Source organism: Ambystoma mexicanum, chromosome 1p, assembly GCF_040938575.1.
Source record: "Ambystoma mexicanum isolate Mex_15411 chromosome 1p, UKY_AmexF1_1, whole genome shotgun sequence".
Lineage (NCBI taxonomy): Eukaryota > Metazoa > Chordata > Amphibia > Caudata > Ambystomatidae > Ambystoma > Ambystoma mexicanum.
Genome location: NC_090921.1, coordinates 1,159,643,169 through 1,159,668,872, shown reverse-complemented (window position 1 = coordinate 1,159,668,872; position 25,704 = coordinate 1,159,643,169). Strand labels below are relative to the sequence as shown.

Below are 25,704 nucleotides of genomic sequence, written 5' to 3'. Positions count from 1 at the left end.
AGGCGAGGAGCGTGGACATATTCAGCAGGTTCCCAGGATCTCTCTTGGGGGCCGTAGCCTTTCCAGTCAATTAGGTAGAATAGTTTAGATTTGGAGATCTTGGAGTCCAGAATGCTTTTGACTTCAAACTCGAGTTCTCCATCAACTAGGATAGGTTTTGGAGATTTGGTTAGTCGGGTTTGAGGTTGCACGGGTTTTAATAGAGAGACATGGAAGACCGGATGTATCTTCATGTGCGGGGGCAAGTCCAACTTGACCGCTACTGGATTTACTATGGTTGTGATGGAATAGGGACCAAGGTATCTTGGGTTGAATGTGCGTGGCCCTTTTAGAGATAAATATTTGGTGGATAACCAAACTTGATCCCCTACTTGATAGTGAGGAGCTTCCTTCCGATGTTGATCTGCTCCTTTCTTGTATTGTTCTTTAGCCCTTTGAAGGTGAGAAACAGCTTCCTTAAAGGCTTGGGTGATTGTAGAATGCAGGTAGTCTACTGCTGGTGTTTCAAGACCTTGGAGGGGATCCAACTCCGAGGTTCGAGGGTGACTGCCGTACAAAAGAAAAAACGGGGTTTTCCCAGTTCCCGAATGGACAGAGTTATTGTAGGCATATTCGGCTATCCAAAGGATATCTTTCCAAGTTTTTTCAGTTTGTTGCAGCATGCAGCGTAAATACTGTTCCAGAGTTTGATTGGTCCTCTCGGTTTGTCCATCGGTCTGAGGGTGGTGACTGGTCGATAGTCTCACATCAATTTGAGCCGACCGACAGCAACTTCGCCAAAAATGAGAAATAAATTGACTACCTCGATCCGAAATTAGAACCGAAGGAAAACCGTGCAGTCGGACGATGTTTTCGAGAAATTCTCGGGCCAGAGTTGCTGCTGTTGGCAAGCCTTTGAGCGGAATGAAATGCGCCATCTTGGAGAATAAGTCCACGATTACTAGAATCGTATTGTATCCGGAGCATGGAGGTAGATTGGTGATGAAGTCCATAGAAAGCGTATGCCAAGGGCGAGGTGGGATGTCAATAGGGCGTAAGAGGCCTGCTGGTCTTTCCTTTTGACTCTTGTTTTGGGCGCATACTCCACAGGACATTATAAAGTCTCTGATATCTTTTTTCCAAGACGGCCACCAGAAGTAGCGCTTGATCTTTTCTGAGGTCTTGGCTATACCGGGATGACCTTCCATTAAAGAGTCGTGATAACAAGAGATTACTTTTTTCTGTAAATCTGTGCTGGGTAGGTATAATCGTTCTTGGAAATACAATAAGTTGTCCTTTACTGCAAAGTCCTTTCCCTGCAGATGCCAATTCTGTATGTCTGCTGGAGTTACAAGTTGCCTGGCTTTATCCTTAACTTCCTCTATGGATTCTGTGGTGATTACACCCAGAATTCTTTGTTCGGGAATGATTGGTACAGGTTTTGGGTTGATCAAGTGTTCTTCCACTCCCATCCGAGAAAGGGCATCGGCTTTACCATTCTTTGTACCAGGTCGATAGGTAATTATGAAGTCAAACTCGGCAAAGAATAATGCCCAACGGAGTTGTCTAGAGGATTGGGCTTTTGCGGTTTTCAAATATTGCAGGTTTCGGTGATCCGTAATCACAGTAACGGTGAGTCGGGCCCCCAGCAGATAATGCCGCCAAGCCTTAAAGGCAGACTTGATAGCCAGAAGTTCCTTGTCAGTAATCGTGTAATTGATTTCAGGAGGCGAGAATTTGCGGGACCAAAATGCCACGGGATGCAACTGATTGGTTACCGGGTCCTTTTGTGATAGAACTGCCCCCATGGCAAGGCTTGAAGCATCAGTTTCCACGATGTAGGGGAGTTCGGGGCGAGGGTGTTTTAAGATTGGTGCAGAGATAAATTTAGTTTTCAAATCCTGGAAAGCTTGTTCCGCCTTGGTAGACCATTCAAAACGTTTGTTTTTCTTTAACAAGGCAGTGATGGGCTGGACTATTCGAGAGAACTCGGGTATAAACCTGCGGTAAAAGTTAGCGAAGCCTAACATGCTTTGCACACCTTTTACGGAGGATGGTGATGGCCATTTGAGAACTGCATCGACCTTCTTTGAATCCATACGCACTCCGCCAGGTGATAATATGAATCCCAAGAATTCAACTTCAGTCACGTTGAAAACACATTTTTTCAACTTAGCGAAAAGTTTGTGTTGACGCAATCTTTCGAGGACCATTTTCACGTGTTTCCGATGTTCAGATTCCGATGAAGAATAAACGAGAATGTCGTCAATGTAAACAACAACACACACATCTATGAGTTCTCTGAGGACATCGTTCATAAAATATTGAAAGGCGGCCGGGGCATTGCAAAGTCCGAAGGGCATGACCTGATATTCAAATAGCTCATACTTGGTGCGGAAGGCCGTCTTCCATTCATCGCCCTCTTTTACTCGTACCAAGTGGTAAGCTCCTCTAAGATCCAGCTTTGTATATATGCATGCTTTTCTGACTTGGTCCAGGAGTTCAGGGATCAAAGGTAACGGATATCTATTCTTAACGGTGATCTGGTTCAGGGAGCGATAATCGATACAAGTTCTAAGGTCTCCTTCCTTTTTTGGAACGAAGAACAAAGCTGAAGAAGCAGGGGACTTGGAAGGACGAATAAACCCATTTGCCAGGTATTGATCCAGGTATTGTCGAAGGTGAAGGTTCTCAGGCTCGGTGAGGGCATAAATTCTACTACAAGGAGGAGTAGATCCAGGTATCAGGTCTATCTGGCAGTCATAAGACCTATGAGGAGGTAGAGAGTTAGCCTGCTCCTTCCGGAAAACATCTTGGTATTCTAGGTATTCGGGAGGTAACTGGGGAGTCTCTGAAGTAATTGCTGCCAGTGCAACACCAGGTAGAGGGTGACAAGTAGAGACACATTCTGGAAACTGGACCGTTCTTGCTCGCCAATCGATCAGAGGATTGTGTTTCTCTAACCAAGGTATTCCTAGAATAATCTGGAACTGAGGGGCCTTGATCACATCGAACACGATCTTCTCATGGTGTCCATCTTGACTTACTAGCGTCACCTCCTGAGTGGTATGTGTTACTGGCCCGGAGGCTATCTCCGTACCATCCACCGTAGTAATGACGTCCTTTACAGCCTTGGGACAAAGAGTTAGATTCATCCTCAAAACCATTTCATGATCCACATAATTGCCGATGGCACCGCTGTCGACGTAAGCTTCAATTGCATGTAATCGATCCGGATTATCAGGGCTAATGAGGACCATAGGTATCACGAAATGCGAGGTCACGGAACTGGTTTTCACGCTCGGCAAGAGGACCTCTATACTTGTCGGGCGAGGTCGTTTCCCTGCTCAGAGTTTGTAACTGTGGTAACTGCAGCTCCTACGGCCTTCTTGGCAGGTTTCACCGGACAGTCTCGAAGAAAGTGCCCTGAGTTTCCGCAATATAGGCATAATTGCAACTGTTTTCTCCTTTCCCGCTCCCTTTGTGTTAGAGGGCCTTTCAGACCCCCTATTTGCATGGGTTCCCCGGAGTCTACTCCTTTGGAAGGAGTTGGCGGTTTGGAAAATACTCGAGCCTCAAACTTGGAACGATCGGCCTTCCTGTTCTGCAGTCTGTGATCTATTTGAACGACCAAGTCTATATAATCCGAACAGTCTTGTGGGGGATTCACTACTTGGGCTAAAACGTCTTTGAGCTCTCCACGTAGACCTCTATAAAACAGCGTAATCCTTTTGTCCTCAGGCCATTGAGTTTCCACTATTAGTCTATTGAAAGATGCAATATAAGCCAAAAGGTCTTGATTACCCTGTCGCAACGAAAGAAGCTCATTGTCCAAGGCCTGCCCCTGTGCATGTCTTGCGAACAGTTTTTCCATACTAAGCTGAAAGGCTTGAAAATCATGGAGAACCGGATCATCTTGATTAACTAGAGGGATCGACCAGTCTGCCGCATTGCCACTAAGGTACGAAAGTACAAAAGCTACTTTAGCTTGATCAGTTGGAAAGGCTGCTGGCCGGCATAAGAAGTGCAACCGGCACTGATTGATAAATACCGCAAACCTCTTTGGGTCACCAGAAAATCGTTCGGGCGGAGCCAGAGGTACATTCCCAGGTAGGTTGATCTGCACTGGATTCATAGAGGATGTTGAAGGAAGATTTGCCCCTGATGCGGGTAGCGGGGTCTGTCCGGCTTGTGACTGTAGCAATTGTCTAGCAAGATCATCTGTTCTCTCCTTGGAAATAATTAGTTCCCTTCTTAGAGCATTTGTTTCCTGACGAGCTGCATGCACTTCTGCCCTTAGTTCCCCAAGTAACTGGGCTAGGTGGTCAGTATCCGAGGTTTCCATAGCGCCTGGGCGAGAGTTTTGCGGTAGGCTTTGCGTTCTGTAACGCTCACCTGATTCTCGCAGAGGCGCCGGTCTTGACTGGGCGACTACCGTATCTTCAAAGGTGATGTGCAGCACCCGGTTGGCTCTTTGGGCTGGACCTCTGTGCACTGTATGCCTGACGTGTAGAGTAAGATGTCTTAGGTAAGTGAATGCCGAGCTCTCCATCTGCCTCGGGGCAGGGTGCTGTAACCAGTTTCTTCACTGGATAGGTAGCGCAGGCCTCTTGACTTCAGAGAACTGCTGTCCGTCGTTTACTGCACGAACGGTAAGTTTCGAGTAACTCAAATGTCTTTAAAGTCTTTAATAATGATGTCTCTTGTTTTGCAGGGTTCCGGCGATGGCGGATGACGGGCTGAAGTGAGTTGAAGATGGAGCCCGTGTGAGGAATAGAAGCGCCTGGAAGCACGTAAGTAAGCGCTTGTTGCCAGCTTCACGATGCGCTCTAACTGTCTTTTTATTTTGCAGGTACAAGTTCGGAGCGGCTGCAGGGTGCCGGAATACCCACTGGGTTAGATGTGGAAAGGAGTATTGGCACGTGAGTATTAAAGTTCCCCAATGTCTTTAAACGCACCTTGTTTTGTCTTTCAGATGCGGGATGCAGCGCCGACGGCCTCCGGAGCGTGCGAAGAGTTGGTAAGCTTTTGTCTTTCAGATGCCGGAATGCAGTGTGAAGACCTCCGGAGCGCACGAAGATTAGGTAAGCCTTTGCCTTTCAGATGCCGGAATGCTAACCTGTTCTTTCTTGTCTTTATAGGTGTTGCTGAAGACTGGATTCAGGATGGTAAGCCTTTTTCCTTAGGCCCAGGACCGGATGCAGAAGACACGATGAGCGTTCTGCTGCAGAGGGTGCAGAATAACGCAAAGCAAGATTCATCCACCGGGTGTGGTTTAAATAGCCTCCTGTAGTGCTTAGGTGTCTCCTTCCACAGCCACGCCTAGGTAAGAAAAGAGTTCCTGGTAAGAAAAGAGTTCCTGCCTTCCAGAAGAGTTCCAGTGTTCTGAATCTAGGGAGTGGCTCCAGCCCCACCCAACAGGAAAAGTAGTTCTAAACAGAAGAGGATCAGAGGCTCAACTGGCAGGCAAGTAAGCAGCATGGTCTGCTGCAGGTAAGTCCACCCAAGCATTATGAGCCCGGCGCTTCCAGCGCTGGGACTGGGCATATTTATGAGCCTGGTGCCACTGGCGCCAGGACTGGGTCCAAAAGGTCCCAATTGGGACTGGTTGGCACTCGGAACCTGGGTTATGGATCTGCTTCCAAGGGAGTTGGGAAAACCCTGACCTTTTGGAAGCAGAGATCATGACAGAAATGCAGGCTGAGGCCACGACCGAAGAGATTCAGGGGTGGGCTGAGGGCTCTGCTGAGTTAGATTTGGAAGGATGTTGGGTGGACAAGGAGACAAAGAACTGGATGTTGCCAAATTGTTACGTAACCACAATGGTTACAATGGCGCATAGCCCTACCCACATTTGCGCGAAGAAGATGGTACAGCATTTATCCACAGTATGGAAGAATGAGCACATAAAAAAGAATGCAGAAAGATTAGTGCAGAATTGTATTACGTGCCTGCAACACAATGTAGGGAAGGGAACCGTGACTCCAGCAGGTAGTTTCGGCCCACCCTCTATGCCGTTTGAGGTGGTCCATTTTGATTTCATAGAAATGGAAAGGTGCCAAACTACAAATATGTGTTAGTGGTAATTTGTGCATTCAGCAAGTGGGTGGAGGCATATCCTTTAAAAGACTGTACTGCCATGTCCACAGCAAAAGTAATGCTAAAGGAGTATTTCTCCCGGTTTGGGTTGCCCCGTGTCCTGTGGTCAGACAACGGCCCCCACTTTGTGGGCGCAGTAGTGCTACAGATCTGTGCAGGTTTGCAAATAGAGAAGCGATTCCACAGTTCCAGGCATCCCAGTTCTGCCGGGCTTGTAGAGAGACATAACGGAATCTTGAAGTCAAAGATAGCAAAAATTTGCGCTGGGAGCAAGTTGAGTTGGGTGGATGCATTACCCCTAGCGCTGTTATGTATGCGCACGTCTGTGCAGGCTAAGACTGGGCTCTCCCCCTATGAGATTATAATGGGGAGACCAGCAAATGTATGGTGCGCACCGCAGCCCAAAAGATTATGTGAGGTCGAGCATCCTATGTTAAGCACTTATTGTGGACTTTTAATACAGAAGTTGCGTTTGATTCATCAGCAGGTGCAGGAGGCGTTGCCAATGCGATATACCGGACCGGGGCACTCGCTGGAGCCTGGAAGCTTGGTGTTAATTAAAAACTTTGAACGGAAGACAGCATTAGCACCCAGGTGGCACAGCCCCTATCAAGTACTTTTGGCAACACAGATGGCCATCCGAGTAGACGGACGGAAAGCATGGATCCACGCGACACATGCCAAAAGATTCCCAGCATTGTTGACAACTTCCGACGACAAGAGAAAGGAAACGGTCTCGGAAACTAAAGAAACTGTTGCCAGTCCAGTGCCACAGCATCAGCCCAAGCGAGAAGTGAAACTCGAAACAGAGCCTGAGGAGGCTGCCAGTAAGGGGAAAGGGCAAAAAGTGCCCCAACGTTGCTCAGTGGAAACAACATCACTGCCGAGCGACACAAAACCTGCATTGCAAACACGAGCAGAAACAACGCGTGTACCCCTTTGGCGCCCACCAGTTCCTACGAATGCACCAAAGCCAAAGAAAGAAACTACATCATTGCCACGACGCTCATCGCTGCCCATCATTGTGCCACAGGCTGACACTGAGCCTGATACTGGAAATGCAACAGCGCTATTCACGGATCATACAATACCAGGAGTGAATCGGTATAATTTGCGGCCTCGACAGGCAAAGTGATCCACAGATCTTTGGTGCTGTTCTTTTTGCCTTTGGTTCCACTCACAGACGGAGTAGGAACCAGGGGCGTAGAAGAGAGAAGTGTGAGAATTGTGCAAGTCGGACAATTCAAGACTCACGGCTTCTCGGTGCGCTTATAAAAGTACATGTGTCAGGAGCCAGAGCAGGACAAGCTGGACGCACATAAGTACTAAGGCTGATAGAGTACATGTGTCCTAAGCCAGAGCGGGACAAGCTGGATGCACATAGTACTCTATCAATAAAGAACTATCCGGAAATCGTCTGAGCAGTGGGAGAAAGAACAACTAATCTTGCTCGGAGTGGATAGATGATCCAGGCTGTGAAAAGGCTGGCAGAATTGAACTGTGACATTACTCATTGAACTTTTCTGGCATCAAGAACGAGAGACATTCGCGATGAACTTTGCCAGCAAGAAGAAGGACGATGAAGAACAAGTCAAGACCGGTTTCAGCTTCCTCCTGCACCCCTGCTGAAAAGATAATAGATTTATAGACTGTAAATATAGGGAAAAAGCATGGTAAAAGGAATAAGGTACTGATTTGGACATTGGTCCTATGTTTTTTTAAGTATGATAGTACCAACAATAACAGCTATTACACTATGGTTCCTGGAGTACGTACACCGATTAGAAACACTTTTGCCAAAAGCAGCTACTGAAAACCCGGTTCATGTAATCACTGGTACTTTGCCCCCAATGGAAGAGAGACATAGAGAAGGATACAGCAACAATACATTGTTGCTCATCATGAACATGACCCATGCAGTTTTAAAGAAAAAAGATTGCTGGGTTTGCGCCCATTTACCACAGCACGGTGGGAAAGGGATAGGCTGGTATGTACAATATTTGCCATTGATTTATTCATGTCAAGTAACATTAAGTGCAATGTTCTTTGGGAAATGGAACAAGAGTAATACGGGTCAGCTAGATGAGACCAATATGAATGAATTTGAAGAAGTGATCATGAGACCTGTGGGTTGTTCCATATTCCAAAAAGCTCGCGTGTTTGCACTAGAACCCATGAGAAAGAATACACGAAAAATAACAAGAATAGATAGATTACATAGGCAGAATAGACCAACCCCGCCAGCAGAAAGAACATCAGTAATGACATTTCGGATGAGGGATGAATGGAACAAAGATGCTGTGCCCCCTGCTTATACAGTGGATCACAGCCCCAAAACTGCTCCCCTATGTCTACAGAAAAAGGGTTCCTATAAAGTAGGAACGTTTAGCAACTGCCTGAACACAGTGGTTTTAAAACATGAAATAGAACCCGTGTACGTAGGAGACCCTGTTTACTTTATATGTGGAGAAAAAGCATATCCATGGTTACCTAGAAACTGGGGAGGTACATGCTACCTAGGTCTACTGTTTCCAGGAGTGTTCCTCTTGGAGACAGCAGAAGTAGCCAAACGAACAAAAGGTAGAACTCAAAGGAGTACCGAGGATGGAATGATAGCAATGGATATACCCAAATCATTTATACCGTTCTTGTCCCAAATAGGAAATTCTTACAATATAAGAAAACTGTCTGGAATATTACAAAAAACAATAGATTCCACAACGGATATTTTATTGAATATGACGTTAGAAGAAAAAGGAATAAGACTAATGGCACTTCAAAACAGGATGGCTCTCGATATAATATTAGTTGATCGTGGGGAAGTTTGCAAGCTCGTAAAAACTGCATGCTGTGTGTATATAGATGACTACTCCCCTACGATATTTAAAGCGATCCGGAAATTACATGTCATAAGTTCCACACTCTCTACTGAAGAAGGGGGGTGGGGGATAGGATCCTGGTTTTGGGGATTATTGCGGTCTTGGGGATGGAAGTTAATTTCGATACTAATGATGGTACTCGGGATATTCATAACATGCTGCTGTTGCATACAATGCTTACCAATAGTGTGCACTGAAATAACTGATGGATGTACTAAGGGATGTATGCACATGGTGTTGAGAGGAAAACAAACGCATGGCCGGAATAACAGAGACACTGAGGAAACAAAAATAGTAAAACAATTCATGGCGATAGACATTAATGATGAAGATGATTCAGATGTAGATACCCCATACTTATCCTCATTAGAGGAGGATACAATGGTTAAATAAGACGTTTGGCACACGGCCAAAAGGAGGGTTTGTTAATCTGGAAAAATGAATACCCCTCATTTGAATGATAGACGTAACTTGATGGCCGTGGGACAACCGTCTTATGCACCGAATTATAGAAATATAAACTGCTATGCTTGACCAACGAGCAGCCATTTTAAATGTAGCAAGAATCGCCATTTTGCTTGTTAACCATTGCTCATTGCTTTCTGTCTAAAACCTGCTTTGCAGCTTGAAATTCTTGCAGATTCTGCTTACTCTGCTCAACTGTTAACATTGTTGTCTGAATATGAAAGGACAAAGTAGCGGGACTGAAGAGTTTGTTGAAACTCCTCATGAGTAGCCCAGAGAGGAATGCCCACGCTCCCTCTCTGTAGCCTTGGGAGGGAGCTGCAGGGCATTTAATCACTTCACAGCTGCCAGCCAGTCTTGTATGATGGTAGAATATATTAGAATAATACAGCTAAAGGCTTGAATTATGCTTTTCTTACGGCCCCCCTTCACAAAACCCTTTAGAACGTGTCAGCTCCCAGGACACGAATAGTACCTCATAGATAGTAAAGCTTGGAATGTGGCTCTTCCCCCGTGTGCAGCTTGCTTCCGAGAACAGAACCACTGTGTTCTGTTCAACAACTAAAAGATGTCCCCGCACTTTCTAATTGCACATTGTTACTAGAATAGACATCGAAAATGTTATAATCATCATACTCGTCGGATATGTCCATCGTCATCCCGAGTTCAAAGGAACTTAATAAAGAGGGGTGTTGAACATGACTTTGCTGATTGTATTATATGCATTTTGTATATATGTAACTGATGTACGTAATTCGCTCTCTTGCGTCCCTCGAGGTCTAGGAAACTCACGTCGCGGGGCGTGAGATCAGAATTGGCCAATTGATACTATCTTTTGCTTGCAATAAACCCTAGCATTGGGAATTTGAACCTCGTGTCTGGCGCATCTTTTCGTGTATGGTTATTGCCTTGTTTCCATAGCATGAGGGACCCCTAGGCGCCCCTTTCTTTACAGTCCGCGGGCACCCCAACTGATTTTTTTTTAAAATAAGATACAAAGGATAGAATTAAAAGACACATAATATTTTTTTTATTATATACAGATACACAATTTATGAAAGAGAGGGGGAAGCAGAAATGGATATAAATACAGGGGAATTAGGGGTTTGGAGAGGACGGATGGGAGGGGGTGAAGGGATGGAAGTCTCATCAAAACGTTTTTCTTGGTGTTGAGGGTTTGGGGATAGTTGACTGGGACATGGAGAGGGGGAACAGGTACATGTTGGACAATGGTATTTATTTTTTTCTGTTATGTGGTCCTCCACAAAATGTTTCAAAAGATTGAAATTTTCCATGAGCATGTCCATTTTTTGTTCCATGCGCTGCAGAGTATTTTCCAATGTGTCTTTTGGTGTATTATTTTCAATGTTTGTATGGTCTGTTAAAAAATATATATATATGTTAAAGGCACATAAAGTAATGATTTTTAATTTGCTTATAAAGAGAAGTGTCTACCATTAGTATTACTGTCTTCAGACATTTCCTCACGTGGGAAATTTTCCTCAAGCCATTCCAAAGTACTGGACATTTCTGTGTAAAAAACAAAAATATATTAATTTTAGTGTACCTAATTCAAAAAGTTTAGAAATTTATTATTACATATAATGTGTTTATGTGCTGCTTTTTGAACTTGTGAAGTGTTTATATGGCATGATAGAACAATTTAAGATACCCCCTGAGTGTTTGGGGAGTGTTGATGTTGTCCGCATCTGTTCATGGACATATGCACAGTCCGCGGACATCAAAATCATTAGCAGACGGTTCAGTATGTTCTATGTTACATGTATATAAAGTAAGGGATTCCTAGTAAACATCTATCAAATTCACACTATGAATATGTATATTCAGTAAAATAAAATTTGATAAAGGGAGGTTATGGTTAAGTTGCGCTATTAAAAACCTATGAAATTCAGTAAAAAACTTTGTTAAAGGGACGTTATGGTTAAGTTGCGCTACTAAAAACCTATGAAATTCAGTAAAAACACTTTGTTAAAGGGACGTTATGGTTCCAAGTAAAACCGAAAAACCCCTGAAATTCACCAGTTATGGTAAGCTAAGCAACCATAACTCGCGCCACCACCGTGCACTGCTAAAACCCACCCAGGACATCAAAGATGACATCACAAATGTCATTGATGACATCACTGATGACATCACATGTGCATTTAGTTTTCATGCACAGCCTCCACAAGGGATTGTCATTATATTGGCAGAAAAGTATCAGAAATCATTGAAGAACTATCATATGCCAAATAGTTCAAGAAGCTATGCATTGCTATAAATTCCATTGCATTACTGAGTTCTTTCAGTACATGAACAAACTCATGAAGAAACGTAGGCATTGTCTGCAGCATGCGCCATAGAGGTGCAATATTCGAAATCTTCCCATGTTGGATAGTAAAATGATAAATGCTTCCATTACAGAATTTTGCATACTGTGAAACATAAGTACCTACGAATGCTTCCCTTACTGCATAATTGTACTATTACACACAAAACATAAAGAGACCACAATGCATGCAAATAGAAGCATATACAGGGAACGTAATGTGAGCAAAAAAAACTGCAGTATTACCAGGAAGTGTTCATAACCGAACTAATTAACTTCATGCATAGAAAAGATTCTTGTGTTTCAGGATTCTTTCTTCTCCTATGTATATGTATCATATGATGTAACTGTACCCTAAGGAAAGTATCGTAAGAACATATGAGAAGGGTAAGGTCTACAAATATAGTACTTTTTACTTTTTTAATTCCTGACAGACAGTGAAGAAATCCACCTGGCTTAGATATGTCAGTGAACAAAAAAAGAGGGAGCTAGACATGTGATGTCATCAGTGGTTTCAATTTGATTTGAGTCAATTTAATTCAAATATTGCTTTTTCTTATGAGGTTTGTTTGCTCCAAACTGTTGGATTCCTGTTATTACTTTGTCCTTCAAGGTTTTTTCACATGGTCTGTTGTTTCCCAAATAAAACATTACATGTTTATTTTGTTTCTTTGGAATGCAACCTTTATTAAAAAAATTAGAGGTGTTGATCTAATATCTTCTCGGCTGTAGAAGAAATTATATAAGTCGAGAGATGGAACTCATGAAACTGTATCATAAGTCATAGTTGTTAAAAAACATTCTTTAGAGTGTATGGACCAAGGTTAGTCGAAAAACAACTCCTATCCCTTGGGATCCGGAGGTGTATTACTTGATGTGAACTCCGAACCTCAATTTTTTATAAAATTTAATTTACACAATCCCTTTTCGTGTTGGGATCAGGGGTGTGACTTGATTTGGGGATATCTCTGATCCATAATTATTCCAATCAGGTCACATAGAAGCCGACCGGTTTGAGTGGTATTAAGGTTGTTAGAACCACTTTCTTCAGGGCTAGGGACCAACACCCCTTAGTGTGTGGTCAGATTTCTTCTGCTGGTGATGGTGAATCTCTAAGTTCAGAAAAGGAGATTGCCCCTTAACAAGCGAAGCAACTCTCCAATGTAAGGGTCCTTGGATGCGGGCAGATAAATTGTTTACAGATTCCCTCCTCAAGGTTCCAAACAGAGTCCGGTATCGATATCGGAACCTTGAGGGGTACCTTTAATCATCCGCGAGGTGAATAAGGAATATACGATCATCTCGGATTCGGGAATCAGTAAACAATTTATCTTCCCGCATCCAAGGACCCTTACATTGGGGAGTTGCTTCGCTTGTTAAGGGGCAATCTCCTATTCTAACTTAGAGATTCACAATCACCAGCAGAAGAAATCTGACCACACACTAAGGGGTGTTGGTCCCTAGCCCTGAAGAAAGTGGTTCTAACAACCTTAATACCACTGAAACCGGTCGGCTTCTATGTGACCTGATTGGAATAATTATGGACCAGACATATCCCCAAATCCAGTCACACCCCTGATCCCGACACGAAAAGGGATCGTGTAAATTAAATTTTATAAAAACTTGAGGTTCGGAGTTCACATCAAGAAATACACCTCCGGATCACAAGGGATAGGAGTTGTTTTTCGACTAACCTTGGGCCATACACTCTAAAGAATGTTTTTTTAACAACTATGACTTATGATACAGTTTCAAGAGTTCCATCTCTCGACTTATATAATTTCTTCTACAGCCGAGAAGATATTAGATCAACACCTCTAATTTTTTTAATAAAGGTTGCATTCCAAAGAAACAAAATAAACATGTAATGTTTTATTTGGGAAACAACAGACCATGTGAAAAAACCTTGAAGGACAAAGTAATAACAGGAATCCAACAGTTTGGAGCAAACAAACCTCATAAGAAAAAGCAATATTTGAATTAAATTGACTCAAATCAAATTGTGATACAACGATAGGGAAGATTTGAGTTTCAGAAGATCCCCCAACCAGGTTCCTATTTTGTGGATACTATGTCATCAGTGATGTCATTAATGACATGTGTGATGTCATCTTTGATGTCCTGGGGGTTAGTCTTAGCAGTGCACGGTGGTGGCACGAGTTATGGTTGCTTAGCTTACCATAACTGGCGAATTTCAGGGGTTTTTCGGTTTTACTTGGAACCATAACATCCCTTTAACAAAGTTTTTTTACTGAATATATATATATATATATATATATATATATGAGGCAGTTACCCTTCTCTTTCACACTAACACAATTTAGAGTCCTAGCTAGATGCTTAACAAGTTATCAGTAATGGCATCAGAGCATTTTTAATTATCAAAAATATATTTATTCTTCTTTATAATTGTCTTAAGCAAAGTGTGACACATTATTCCTATATAAATATGGATGACATATTTAGACAAATATTGAAACATCAACACTAAAAAGTATTTGTGCCCAGCGGTTAGTACAAGGTGATGTGTTTTTATCTAGCTGAAAACCACCAACTCCTCAGAGACAGTTTAACACATTTCATAATAGTCAAATCCACACGTAACACAACCAGTAAATAAGGCAGAGGATGTTAAAAAATATAACAAGCAAATCAGACCCTACAAATGGGCTTTCAATTAATCTATACTGTACACGCTGTAAATGGTTGTGAAACGCTCTGATGTCAATGTTGATGACTTATCTATCTAGCTAGGACTATGTGCAACTCTAAATTGTGTTAGTGCGAAAGGGAGGGGTAACCGGTTTCCTCTTACATTTTGTGCCATTTCATATCTTGAAACTAGTACCCTGAGAACAAAAGTTTGGGAATTAGCAATATATTATACACATACTGAGTTAACTGCCATTGAGCGGGCAGTCCCATTGCCGAATGTAATCCTCTGTCATAGAATTCAGCTGAGTATCCTCGAATCAGAAACTATTATAGCCTTATAGACCAAGGGAGGGATCATTATTATGCAACGTTGAAGTAACAAAGTTGTCTTTATAGGGTGAACATTTTTATTGCAAACTGTGTTGAACTGTAGCTGCTTTCCAATAAGCGTGCATTAGGTCTAATATGAAGGTTTCACTGTATGAAAGGGAAAGCATAAGTCTATGTTGTATCTTTCACTTTGTTGTATTAAATTGTGTTGCCTTGCTCAAAGAAATCTTGCTGGGAAATTCCATTGCTGTTTCTCGAATGCAGAGAAACACTTTCTGCTATTTCTCTGGCTGCTTGTGAATTCAAAATGCTTGAAATGTAGCCAATATTAGTAGTTATTGATGGCAATCTGAACATTCAGATTGGCTAAGAGGAGGCCAATAATAACCTCCATGTGCTAATGTTCCTTTAATTTATCAGTCACTTGTTTCAATATTTGAAACTTATTCAGACCCTAGTACACGTGGTCTATCACAAATGTTCTTTTATGCTAAGTTAGCAGAGCTAGCACATCCTTTTGTAACCTATGCCAAGATCCAGGCAAAACCCTTGAACCCAACTTGAAACCTTTAGCTTGACACAGACTGCCCCCTGACTAAAGTAGGACTTTTGCATGTTTTGAAAGCATTTGGCGAAGTTACTCCGCAACAGGTAAGGGATGCACGTCTAGAGTAGAATAACATATTACAGAGGAAAAAGAAGGAGCTGAAGCTATGAAACGGGCAATCCTCAGGGAGGCGGTATTTTCTGGCAACTTCCATGCCTTCTGGTAGTTGATTATGAGGAGAGACGAACATGCCGGTAACTCCTCCCATACACCCATTACCGAAGTGGAATGGTTTACCCAATTCTCTTCATTTTACTTCTTTGATGCAGGTGGTAAGAATATAACTTTGGCAATTGGAGAAACGTGTGTGGGAAAGACTGGTCTTCTCCGATCAGATATTAGGTCCCAGAAAGTAGGCAAAGGTCTGGAAACGTTCTCAACAAATGTGCAGATCTTGTGCCCAACATTCTGTATTTAACAAAAGCCTGACAAGGCAGCACAGAAAAAACAAATGACTTCAGCAGTGTAAATGTAGAAAGGGGCTCGTTCAATTAAATTCCCCAAACAATCAACAATTAAAAATAAAATGTGTCAAGTTTATTATTATTAGTTCCATGTTCATAACACTTTAAGTTACTTGTGATTGCTGATTTTTTTTATTCACAATAAAAACACTTTCCTTTCTATGTGCACAGCTCCTTGTGCTAATAGCCTTATAGACCACTGGCAGGGGGACGAGGGGGTAATTATCACTTGGGCTGGCGACCATTCCCTAATTTACAGTTTGGTAGCAAGTCATTCTCCAGCCATAAAGACACCTTCCACATCTATAAGGCTTATTGGAGGAAAAGCTTCTGGGATATGTGTCACGTTCAAAGAGAATCGGAAGCCTTAGCTACATTTTCAGTGAGATTGTACTTAGCCTTTAATGACTATTAGTACCCATTGGGGCGTGGCTTTGTCCTGTGAGCCAATGGGGAGGCTCGGAGCGGGTGCATTACCATACAGTAATCCCCCCACTCTGAGCTTCCTCAGGGCTGGACGCCGCCATCTCCCCGCCGGGGAACAAGGAAAGTGCCCCCCCCCGCGTCCCCAGCCCCATTTGCCACAGATTTCACCCCTCCTGCCCCACTTACCTTCTCCTTTAGTGTCCTGCACCAGGAACAGTAGTGTTCCCGGCTCGTCTGCTCCCGATGTGCGACACACCACCAAGGAAAGGGAGAAGGGACTACGTAGTCCCTACTCCCCATTCCATGGTGGCCATCTTTTTTTTCTTTTCAGTTGCAAAACGCTAATAGCGTTTCACAACTTCCCCAAAAATTCTTTTAGTAGCCCGGTTCAATGGGCTGGGGCACTAATAGCAACAAGCCCCTCGCTGGGGAGGGCATTACCACTTCACGCTCAGGCCTGTAACTATAGGCGCCGGGGCATTACTTGAAGCAGTAATGCCCTCCAAGCTCGGGGCTTATTGCTTAAGTGTGTTTGACTGTGCCAGCTAGTAATGACCTGAGTTACATTTTCTTGGGTTGTTGATGAGGGCTGGCAGCACCTTTAGTGGCTGAAACTGCCCTTCACCAATGATCATTAGTAAGTATTACCACCACTGAGTTATTTGTAGAGAACTTTAGACATATGTGTCATACGATGCTTGTAATGATCGTCATGGGCAGCTGTAATTATGGCAGCAGTATAGGAGCATCACAAAAGGAGGATTTAGGAGGGAGGTGTGTACCCTCAAGATGGACATAGCAGAGCATGACAAGTAGATGGGGGTATTGAAGGAGGTGGTAAGCTGTGGATTTAGGGACGCCGTTAAATGTTTAGTAAGTGAGAGAGGTGGACAGGCAGACTGCAATATAATGTGAACAGTGTATCGCCATGTTGGCAAGGGAAGGAACTTATAACTATAAAGCCATAGTTGTTTAAAAAGAAAATAGATTACAAGAGCGTATTAGCTGATGAAAAGGGCCTTCCCAGAAAGAAGCCTACACAGGGGTCCACAGTTTACAATGTACCCGTCCACCTTGCTGCTGTGGGTAGTCTGTTAAGAAGGTTAGAACCTATGCTTTCACCAGCAGATAAAGCCTGCGTTCCAAGGATTTGCCGTATGGAAGGGTTCTAAATAACTTTATAGAGAAAGAAAAGGCACTAGGTTTGCATGTTCTTATACTCGTCTAGAGTCAGCCAGCACCTTCTGTCAGCATCTATGAGGGGGAGTTAGTGCCCAACTGATTGTTAATCCCATGTGATGGGATGGGTCCCATGATACACAGTGCATTTCCTGCTATTTTTATCCATGTAGCTGTGATAATGATTTGTTATTTATGTAGCGCTCACGCCTAAGCGCTCTACATAGAACATATTTACATACATCATCCCAACCAAGGTTGGTAGTCATTTATTGACCTCGGAAGGACGAAAGGCTGAGTTGACCTTGCCACCATTAGGACCTGCGACATGCATATCACACATAGATCACAGCAGCGAGCGCTCAACCCACTGAACTATTTTACCAGCTGTGTTGCAAACTGGGGTTTCACTGTCAATGTTATGTGCCATTCATTTTCTTCAAGCTAGCCCAACATCGTACACATGACTATGTTTATGTTTATTGATTTGTAATTTAAACACCTGAAAACAGTTGCCTGTAGGGGCTGACAATCACAAGAAAGCAAAAAGGCAAATGGGCTTGAGGAAAGCAGACATTGATTGACAAGTTGTTGAAAGGGAGACAGTCAACATCAGAGGGGTAAGAAGCAAAGAAGAAGAAAACAAGGAAAAGGAACACAGGAAGGTAAGAGAGAAACTGTAGAGGAAGAAATAGGATATAAATTGCTGTTAGAAGACCCACACATCAGCGTTGCATTGTAATGCTATCCTGCTGCTTTACAGGTACCCCCTTCTCCTAAAATTATAGCTATATCTTCCATGGTGCTTTGCAGCAGAGAGGCTTTTCAGAAATGAATGAGCTGCCATTTTCTTTGTTCGACGCAAGAGCTAGTTAACCAAAAACAAAAAGTTGAAAAAATGCCATTTGGAGGAGGAAAAGGATGACATAGCATCAGATTAGAGGTGGGGAGGGGGAAAGAGGACACCATGTGAAATTGGGGAGTTGTGACGAGTGGCTGGCCACCAAATTCAGAGCTTGAACGTTCTTGTACGTTTGCAGTTATTTTCCCATATTCAGGGTTATAGTAGAAAACGGGATCGGGAATGAAAGTGTGTCACAGGGATAAACAGAGTTATTTGCAAGCGATTGTGGATAACCGGGGTTATTTATAGTTCATTGCTAATATAAGCGCTGAATTTCAAGGTTTTTTTTGCGTTAAATCTGCACAACTGCACCTTAACTAAGGTTTTTTCAGTGAACATAAATATACATGTGTTGTTTATATAAAGATAGTGGAAGATGCAAAGAGAAGCAGGTAGAACAGGCAAAAGAGTAGAAAAGCAATTCCAATTCTGTAAATCTTTAAAAGGATGGAGGGAAGAACATAAGGAGCAAATCTGTCTCCAAAGAAGAACCAGATATGAGCTATATGATAAAATATCCATAATTCGAAAAAGGGAGAAGCAATGGATCAGATGCAAAGTGTAATGATGCTGGTAAGCCAGAACATGAACACATGCTGGTTATAATTTGTGTAAAATATACATTTCGGGAGAGTATTAGTTACCACCAAAAATTCACTAAAACTGCTTCATCCTTACAGCGTTAATCATAATGAAAACCGGGTGATAACAACATAAAACAATCTCCAGATCACCCCACGGATACGCAGGGCGATACACTCAAGTTATAATGATGCCAGTATGTAGGAACCTGACAGTGCACAGTAGAGTTAGTGAACAGAGAACATGTTGAGTGCTTAGAAAGCCAATTATTAATGGAAAAGCAGATTATCTTGGAAAGCAAAATGATTAGCCTAAGCAAGCATTTGATATTGATTTTTTGCTATCTTCTAATGTGAAAGTAGAAGCAGTGAAGGTGAGTAAAATCTTCCTTCAAATCAATAATGTGCAAAGCTTTGAAACAAACTTTCCTGACTAAGTGCACTTCAGATATCACTTGCTGGTAGGGTCTAGATGGCGAAAGGTTTACATTCACTTCATTGTATCTTATATTAACCAGCATTTGCATTTCAGTCTCCATGCAGGCAATAGAGAGCTGCTGCCCTTACAACTTCACCACTGTATGTAATTGCATGTAATCTGATTGCAGAGACACAAGTTGTACTACATTCATACCAAAAAAGGGCATACGTGTCCATCTACTGACATTTTTGGTAAAGAGGGCATAACATAAGAAAATGCACGAATGTGCTTTTAGGTATATTATCATAGGAGCAAACCACTCTCTCACCTGATCTGATCCGTGTTTCCATTAAACGTCCCAAAGGTTGAAAATACATATACAGCCTCCTTGCCAATTTGGAGATATCCAGTTTTGAATACACCCCCATACCCTGCAGTTCCTTATGAAACATACACCACGTAAACATCTTTCATCGACCATTTTTTTCCAGCATGTCATCCCTATTATCTTTTGCCCTTTTCCATTCTTTCCAGCTGTTAGCCCCCGTTTGCCACTGCTTACCAGATAACAACAGTCATAAACATCAAACAAAAACATTTACATTAAATTCCAACACACCACTTCACTAAAACAACTAATTTCATACACCTGCATTATTCTCAACTGCTACTCTGCACCTGTTCACACACATAAAATAAATGACTTATCTGGCAAACACCCACCAGATATACTCTTTATTACTCATGTCTGAAACCCCACCACACAACAATTATCTGTGGCATACTTCCCTCACCACAGAGACCGTTCACACAAACAAGGTGGTGGCATTGCCATCATATACAAAGAGTCACTCAGACTTAGTAAACCCACACACCCCCATACACATCATTTGAAGCAGCACTCTCTCTCTCTCACTAGCTCCCCTCCATCACACCCACACATCACCTTAATTCACCTTGATTTGATTTGATTTGTTTATTTATATCGCGCACCTAACCCTCAGGTATCTGGGCGTGTTTCATAAGGTTAGACAATGAGAAGGATACAGACAGAATGATATACGTAGATGAGTTATATACAAGCAAAAAGCAGTATAGAAATTGGCTACATCATATATACAGATAGCAATATAACCATTCTGTAGATTTCTCCATTAGATTTTTTATGTCATGGTACAGTTTAGATGTGAGGTGTGCTGGGGAATTGACGACTGTGCCTAGGATGGAAGAGATTGAATTTTTCTCTTAAATACGGGATACTCTCTGTTACCAATTTTAAGAAGCAGTTTGGGAACTTACTTTATAATCAATATTTCTAATGGGAATGTTTACTTATGTAACATATATGTTTTCTTCCAAAAGAAATTCACCCCCTTTTTCAACCTCCCTGAACTGTATTTTCGGAAAATGGTAAAACACGAATTTCTCTACTTAATACCAATTTTCACATCTGTAACATCTTTGCTTTTTGAGATATAGGTGTTCCAATAAAAAAAAATCCACCTCCCCCTTCGTCAACTTAGTTACGGAATTTCCAAAAATCCTTCCTTAGTGGGTGTCTAAATCATGAAAACAACGCACCTTCCAAATTTCACGTTATTAGTTTAAACGGTTTGAAAAGGGCGTTGATGAGTCAGTCAGTCCTGACTTCTATTTTTATATACATGTGGTAATACCGCCATTTCCCAATGAAATCAGGTGCATCTTCTTAATGGGGAATAACAAGTTTGGTAGTAATAGTGTTACCGCCTTTTTTTTACCTAGCTGCCAGATTATGGTTTTGTATGGGTTTGTAAACCCATAAGAAAGAAAACCTCCTGCATGTGCTTAAAAGTGTTACCTCCAAGATAAATGACAGTAATGGTGTCAATGGTCCATTCCCCAATGAAGTCCAGTGGGCATGGGTTACGGAAACAACTCGGCAATGGGTAAATAGACGATATCTGCCCCAGGCAGTAGTTTTTATGCACCCGATGCAGTGAATATTCCAAGCTATCTGCACCCAGGATAATAAATTGTATTTTAAAAAGCAAGTGGTATGCTGACGATTACCACCATGGCCATAATGAGACAAAAAGGGTGGCTTGAGAACGTACGCCAACCTGTTCCTCTGCATGCACCAATTGATATGTTTTTCGACTGAAGTTTTATGAACTTGCTTTTATTTTGTCAGCTAATCCATGAGAAGACTTTATTAATTGCTATACGAGTTCGGAAATGATCTAAACGTTTTATTTGATGTGACTGTCATCTTTTGGCTGCTGGTGCCTTTAATGATTGTTTCTTGAAATAAAAACATAGAAACTGAAGGAATACCTGTGTGATGCGAGCCCTGTGGCTGCTGGCAGGGAGGGCAGTGCTCACCCGGGCGATGCGAGCCCTGTGGCTGCTGGCAGTGAGGGCTGTGCTCACCCGGGCGATGCGAGCCCTGTGGCTGCTGGCAGGGAGGGCAGTGCTCACCCGGGCGATGCGAGCCCTGTGGCTGCTGGCAGGGAGGGCAGTGCTCACCCGGGCGATGCGAGCCCTGTGGCTGCTGGCAGGGAGTAGCTGCTGGCAGGGAGAGCAGTGCTCAGCCGGGCTGGCTAGTCTGTAAAAAGTTGGATTCTCGGACCCCGACTGTAATGTGTGCTTTCAAAACAAACACAAAGCACATTTCTTACTTCTTTCATGTTCTTTTTTTTTTGTAGTTTCTACTAGCCCGTAGAAAAGGCGATACCAGCAAAGCAAAGAGTTACCACGATTCAAGCTGTTGTTTAGCTCAGTGCGGTGTCTGTTTTGGATGTTATATTGGGCTATTTCTAATTATCCTGTTGCCTTGCCTGTTCATAGGACCGAACCCGTAAGTATTCTAACATTGTAAGTATTCTAACATTTGTATTAATCTATTTACCTGCCAGAATGACAGTTTATCTCTTAGACACTTACGCTGTCCACCTTTGTTTCATTCCTGGATGCTATCATAAGCTGGGAGGATAGCTCAGGGGCAACGCGTTTGTCTTGGAAGAAAGACAGCACATAGCAACACAGGTTTGAATACCGGTCTGTGGTTAGAAACTGGTTTCTGGTATTACGTGTGTTATTAAAGAACAATTATAATCATTACTTCTGAGTGCATTTTTCCGCAGACGCGTGCAGTTGGCCAATGTGCTGCACTTGGATTACTTCAGGAGGGCAACCTGGAAGTTTCTCTTGGAGGACTTTGTGAGGGAAGCCATCGTTTTGCACGGATTGTAGCCCTGTGGCATCGGATCTCTTGTGATAGCCACAGTATGGGACCTAGAAGGGTTGTGCAGTTGACCACAGTGCACTTAGTCGAGTCCATGAGGGTGTCCAGGTTCTGGATTCTAGGCGATTACAGAATGAGTACCAGTTCGTGGAATGCAGGTGTTGGCAGAACGCTGCCTTTACGGCTAGGTGGAGCCTTGAATGTCACCACTTAATGATAGCTGGGTGCATGCAGATTGCACCCACCATAATTTATCAATCCAGATGTTTTAGAATTATGGTGAATGTATCAATTTTAGGCTTTCACTTGATAATAACCAATGCCTTTTTCCTCTCACACTCCGCGCCTTTGGAATTAGCCAAAGGCGTGGACACACTCCTGCACGCATCTGCTTTCTCATTCAACTGGAATGACAACTTGCACAACACTTCTGCCATAAGAATGTACCTTCCATGAAAAAAATTCAAACTGTAGATAGACACCTAATTGGCTATCCTCTTTCACACACCCTGGAGCTTAATTCCCTATTATATCTCTCTCCACCCATACCCATGCCAATTAGACATGGGTGACTAGCAGGGACTCGGCCAAGCCCTCACAAACATTAATGGCATTATGTACACACGCATATCAACACCTCCTCACTTTCCCATACTTGGGTCCCTCCAAGGGCTTTCAACCTACAACATGTCGGGACCATACCTATAGTGAAAGGTGCTTTACAAATGACGAGATGAAATGAAATGTATTTATGCATTTTTTGTACAGAGCATTATGTCACATAATGGCCACTCACAGCCCTTTGGGCTATACAGTAGGATGGGTTCTATTGGTGCATTGAACATCCAAGAAGAAAGTCAATGATTTTCCTGTTCTTGTTATGGGGCAGGTTGCAGATGCAGAAATGTTTTCACTGTGGAGATTTGCAGACATAGAGCTTCAATACAGAGCTATTGTTAAAAGTGATATTAGTGGATGTATTGCCTGATTAAAAGTTTGGCGGTAGTGGTAAAATACTTGTTAATTGATATTAATGGGGGTTTTATCACTGCAACAAAGTATGAGTTTCATTTTAGAAACTCTTCTTTCTGCCTGCTTTTGTGTGCACACAAACGCAATACAGCCATGTTGAATACTGGGTGCGATTTTACCACATCTGATAATTACCAGATGCCCAGGGAGTCCTATGGGACTGCAAAATGTGGAATAACAGTATGGCCTGCTTGACTTGTATGTGGGATGTTTTAACCCACGCATCCAAGCCCTACAACGGTACTGTGCATTGCTGGTAGCAGAAACATCAGAATGGCCACTGGAAAGCATGCTGCTCGCTCAAAACCATCCAAAAATGCACAGTAAAAACCGGAAAAATAGGCTGCCACTCACTTTCGCCTATATTAGTGAGCACAGGAGGTCACTGCCTAAAACCACCATTGGTCTACACCCACAGTAGCCTGAAACCACTTGGAAAAGGCAATACTGATTGCCAAAAGCAACACAGAGCTGTTTGGGAATTCATTTCTTGATTGTCAAAAATTGCTAAAAACCTGGCTCACAAATCACCTAAAAGATCCAACCTCCTAGTTGGGTGTTCCACATTACCCTACTGCAAGTATCCACATCAGTACAATATCAGCAAGAATCATATGCTATCAAGCAAAATCCACTTTAAGATGCTTGCTGAAAGACAGCTGTCAAAAATGGGTGCAGTACCGTGACTCGCCTTTGACAGGTGCTGGCGATCTCTAATTTGACAGGAGAGCTGTATTTCAGAAACTGAACTTTGCAAAAGAAGAGAATTCCATTAAAATGCCATATAAAATGCTACACAGTGATTTCATGTTGAAAAAGACTTGATTTAAATATATGTTGCGTATTTTCAGTTTATAATGTTATATTTTTTACAAGGAACTAAGTTGCAATTGATCAGGAAGTAACCTGATGCAGTTCAGACTTCAAAAGGCTTGCTTTTCATGATAATCCTTCACACCTTGGGACTCCACACCAGAAGGCAGGATATCGCAGGGTCATGTTAATCAAAAGGGAGGAGATTTTCCCTGCAGCCTGGAGGAAGGAACAATGGGGGCTTTGGGACTGAATAGAATATGCTGATTTCGATGTGACTTGTCAACAGCTGCTCTGGGAGAAACAAGAAATGTGACCTCTGAGTCGGAGCCAAGCTTCTAGGGGCGGAGACAAACCATTGTGGACTTAACATTGCACCAAATATATGTTTTATAAAATTGCAATTTACAAAGTGTTCCAAGCTGACAAAAATGTACAACTTGGGGAGTCTTAATATGAAAAACGCACCCACAGTTTGAGACTAAGCTGAAATCCGTACGATGTTCTGAGACCAAACCCCGGGATTTATTAATATTGTAGATACAGTGTTTTTTGCTAGAAACATAACGACTAACAGTAATATGCTCAGAGAGGGTGTTTAGGTCTGTGACAAATTGGGTGCAAGTCCAATATTGTGAAACCCGCCAAAATCGCAAATAAGTTGTCATTTCTGAACTAAAGCTCTTAGGAAAATCAGAGTTGGACAAGGATGTACCTTAATTAATCTATGATGTGTACATGTATTCTCAACAACTTGTGTGTCTCGGAAACGTGGTTGTTATGAAAAATTGATTTGCTATGACAAAGCCTAGGGGAGGGATTACAGCTAAGCCATAAACACAGCATCACTCTGACACACTAATCCCTTCTCCAGTCAGGGCACAGAGAATCCTCTAACCTATCAAATCCTTAGTGGGTTGGGCATGAAGAGTCAGCCTCCGCACCCACTTTGAAAACACATAAAAAGAGACTGCTTTGGACAGGCAGGAACACACTTCTCTTTCCACTACTCACCGATTCCTGCAAAGTGCTTTGCCAGAAGACTCCAGACTCCAGACTCCAGAACCAAACTCTAGAACCCAAACTCTAGAACCTTGGAGAAGCAGAGGCCTAATCCACAAGCTGAGTCCTCTTCAGCAGGCTTCAGAATCTAGCAACCTGATTCTAACCTCTAAACTTCAAGGGGCTCTCACCTTCAACAGCCGGGCTGTGCTGTTTGATTCTAGCCAGGAACCCTGTGCTAGAACCAAGACTCCAGACCCAGAAAGCAGAGCTGATCCAGAACCCATCAGATCCAGTTCCAGAGGCCGCAGAC

The 25,704-nt window shown here is 42.7% G+C and overlaps 1 protein-coding gene across 5 annotated transcripts in view; it reads left to right on the top strand.

The window, feature by feature from the left end:
- Nucleotides 1-25,704, top strand: part of LOC138450493 (uncharacterized) — a 604,516-nt gene that overhangs the window by 134,725 nt on the left and 444,087 nt on the right. For 4 of the 5 annotated variants that reach the window (XR_011260185.1, XR_011260184.1, XM_069604843.1 and 1 more), the window contains exon 2: nucleotides 22,006-22,157. Coding sequence is in view for 2 of the 5 variants with exons in the window: in XM_069604843.1 (XP_069460944.1) it covers nucleotides 22,006-22,157 (152 nt within the window). In the remaining 3 variants the exon portion in view is untranslated. Of the gene's footprint in view, nucleotides 1-6,562; nucleotides 10,242-22,005; nucleotides 22,158-25,704 lie in introns of those variants that run through there. The other variant, XM_069604842.1, reaches the window with a different exon arrangement.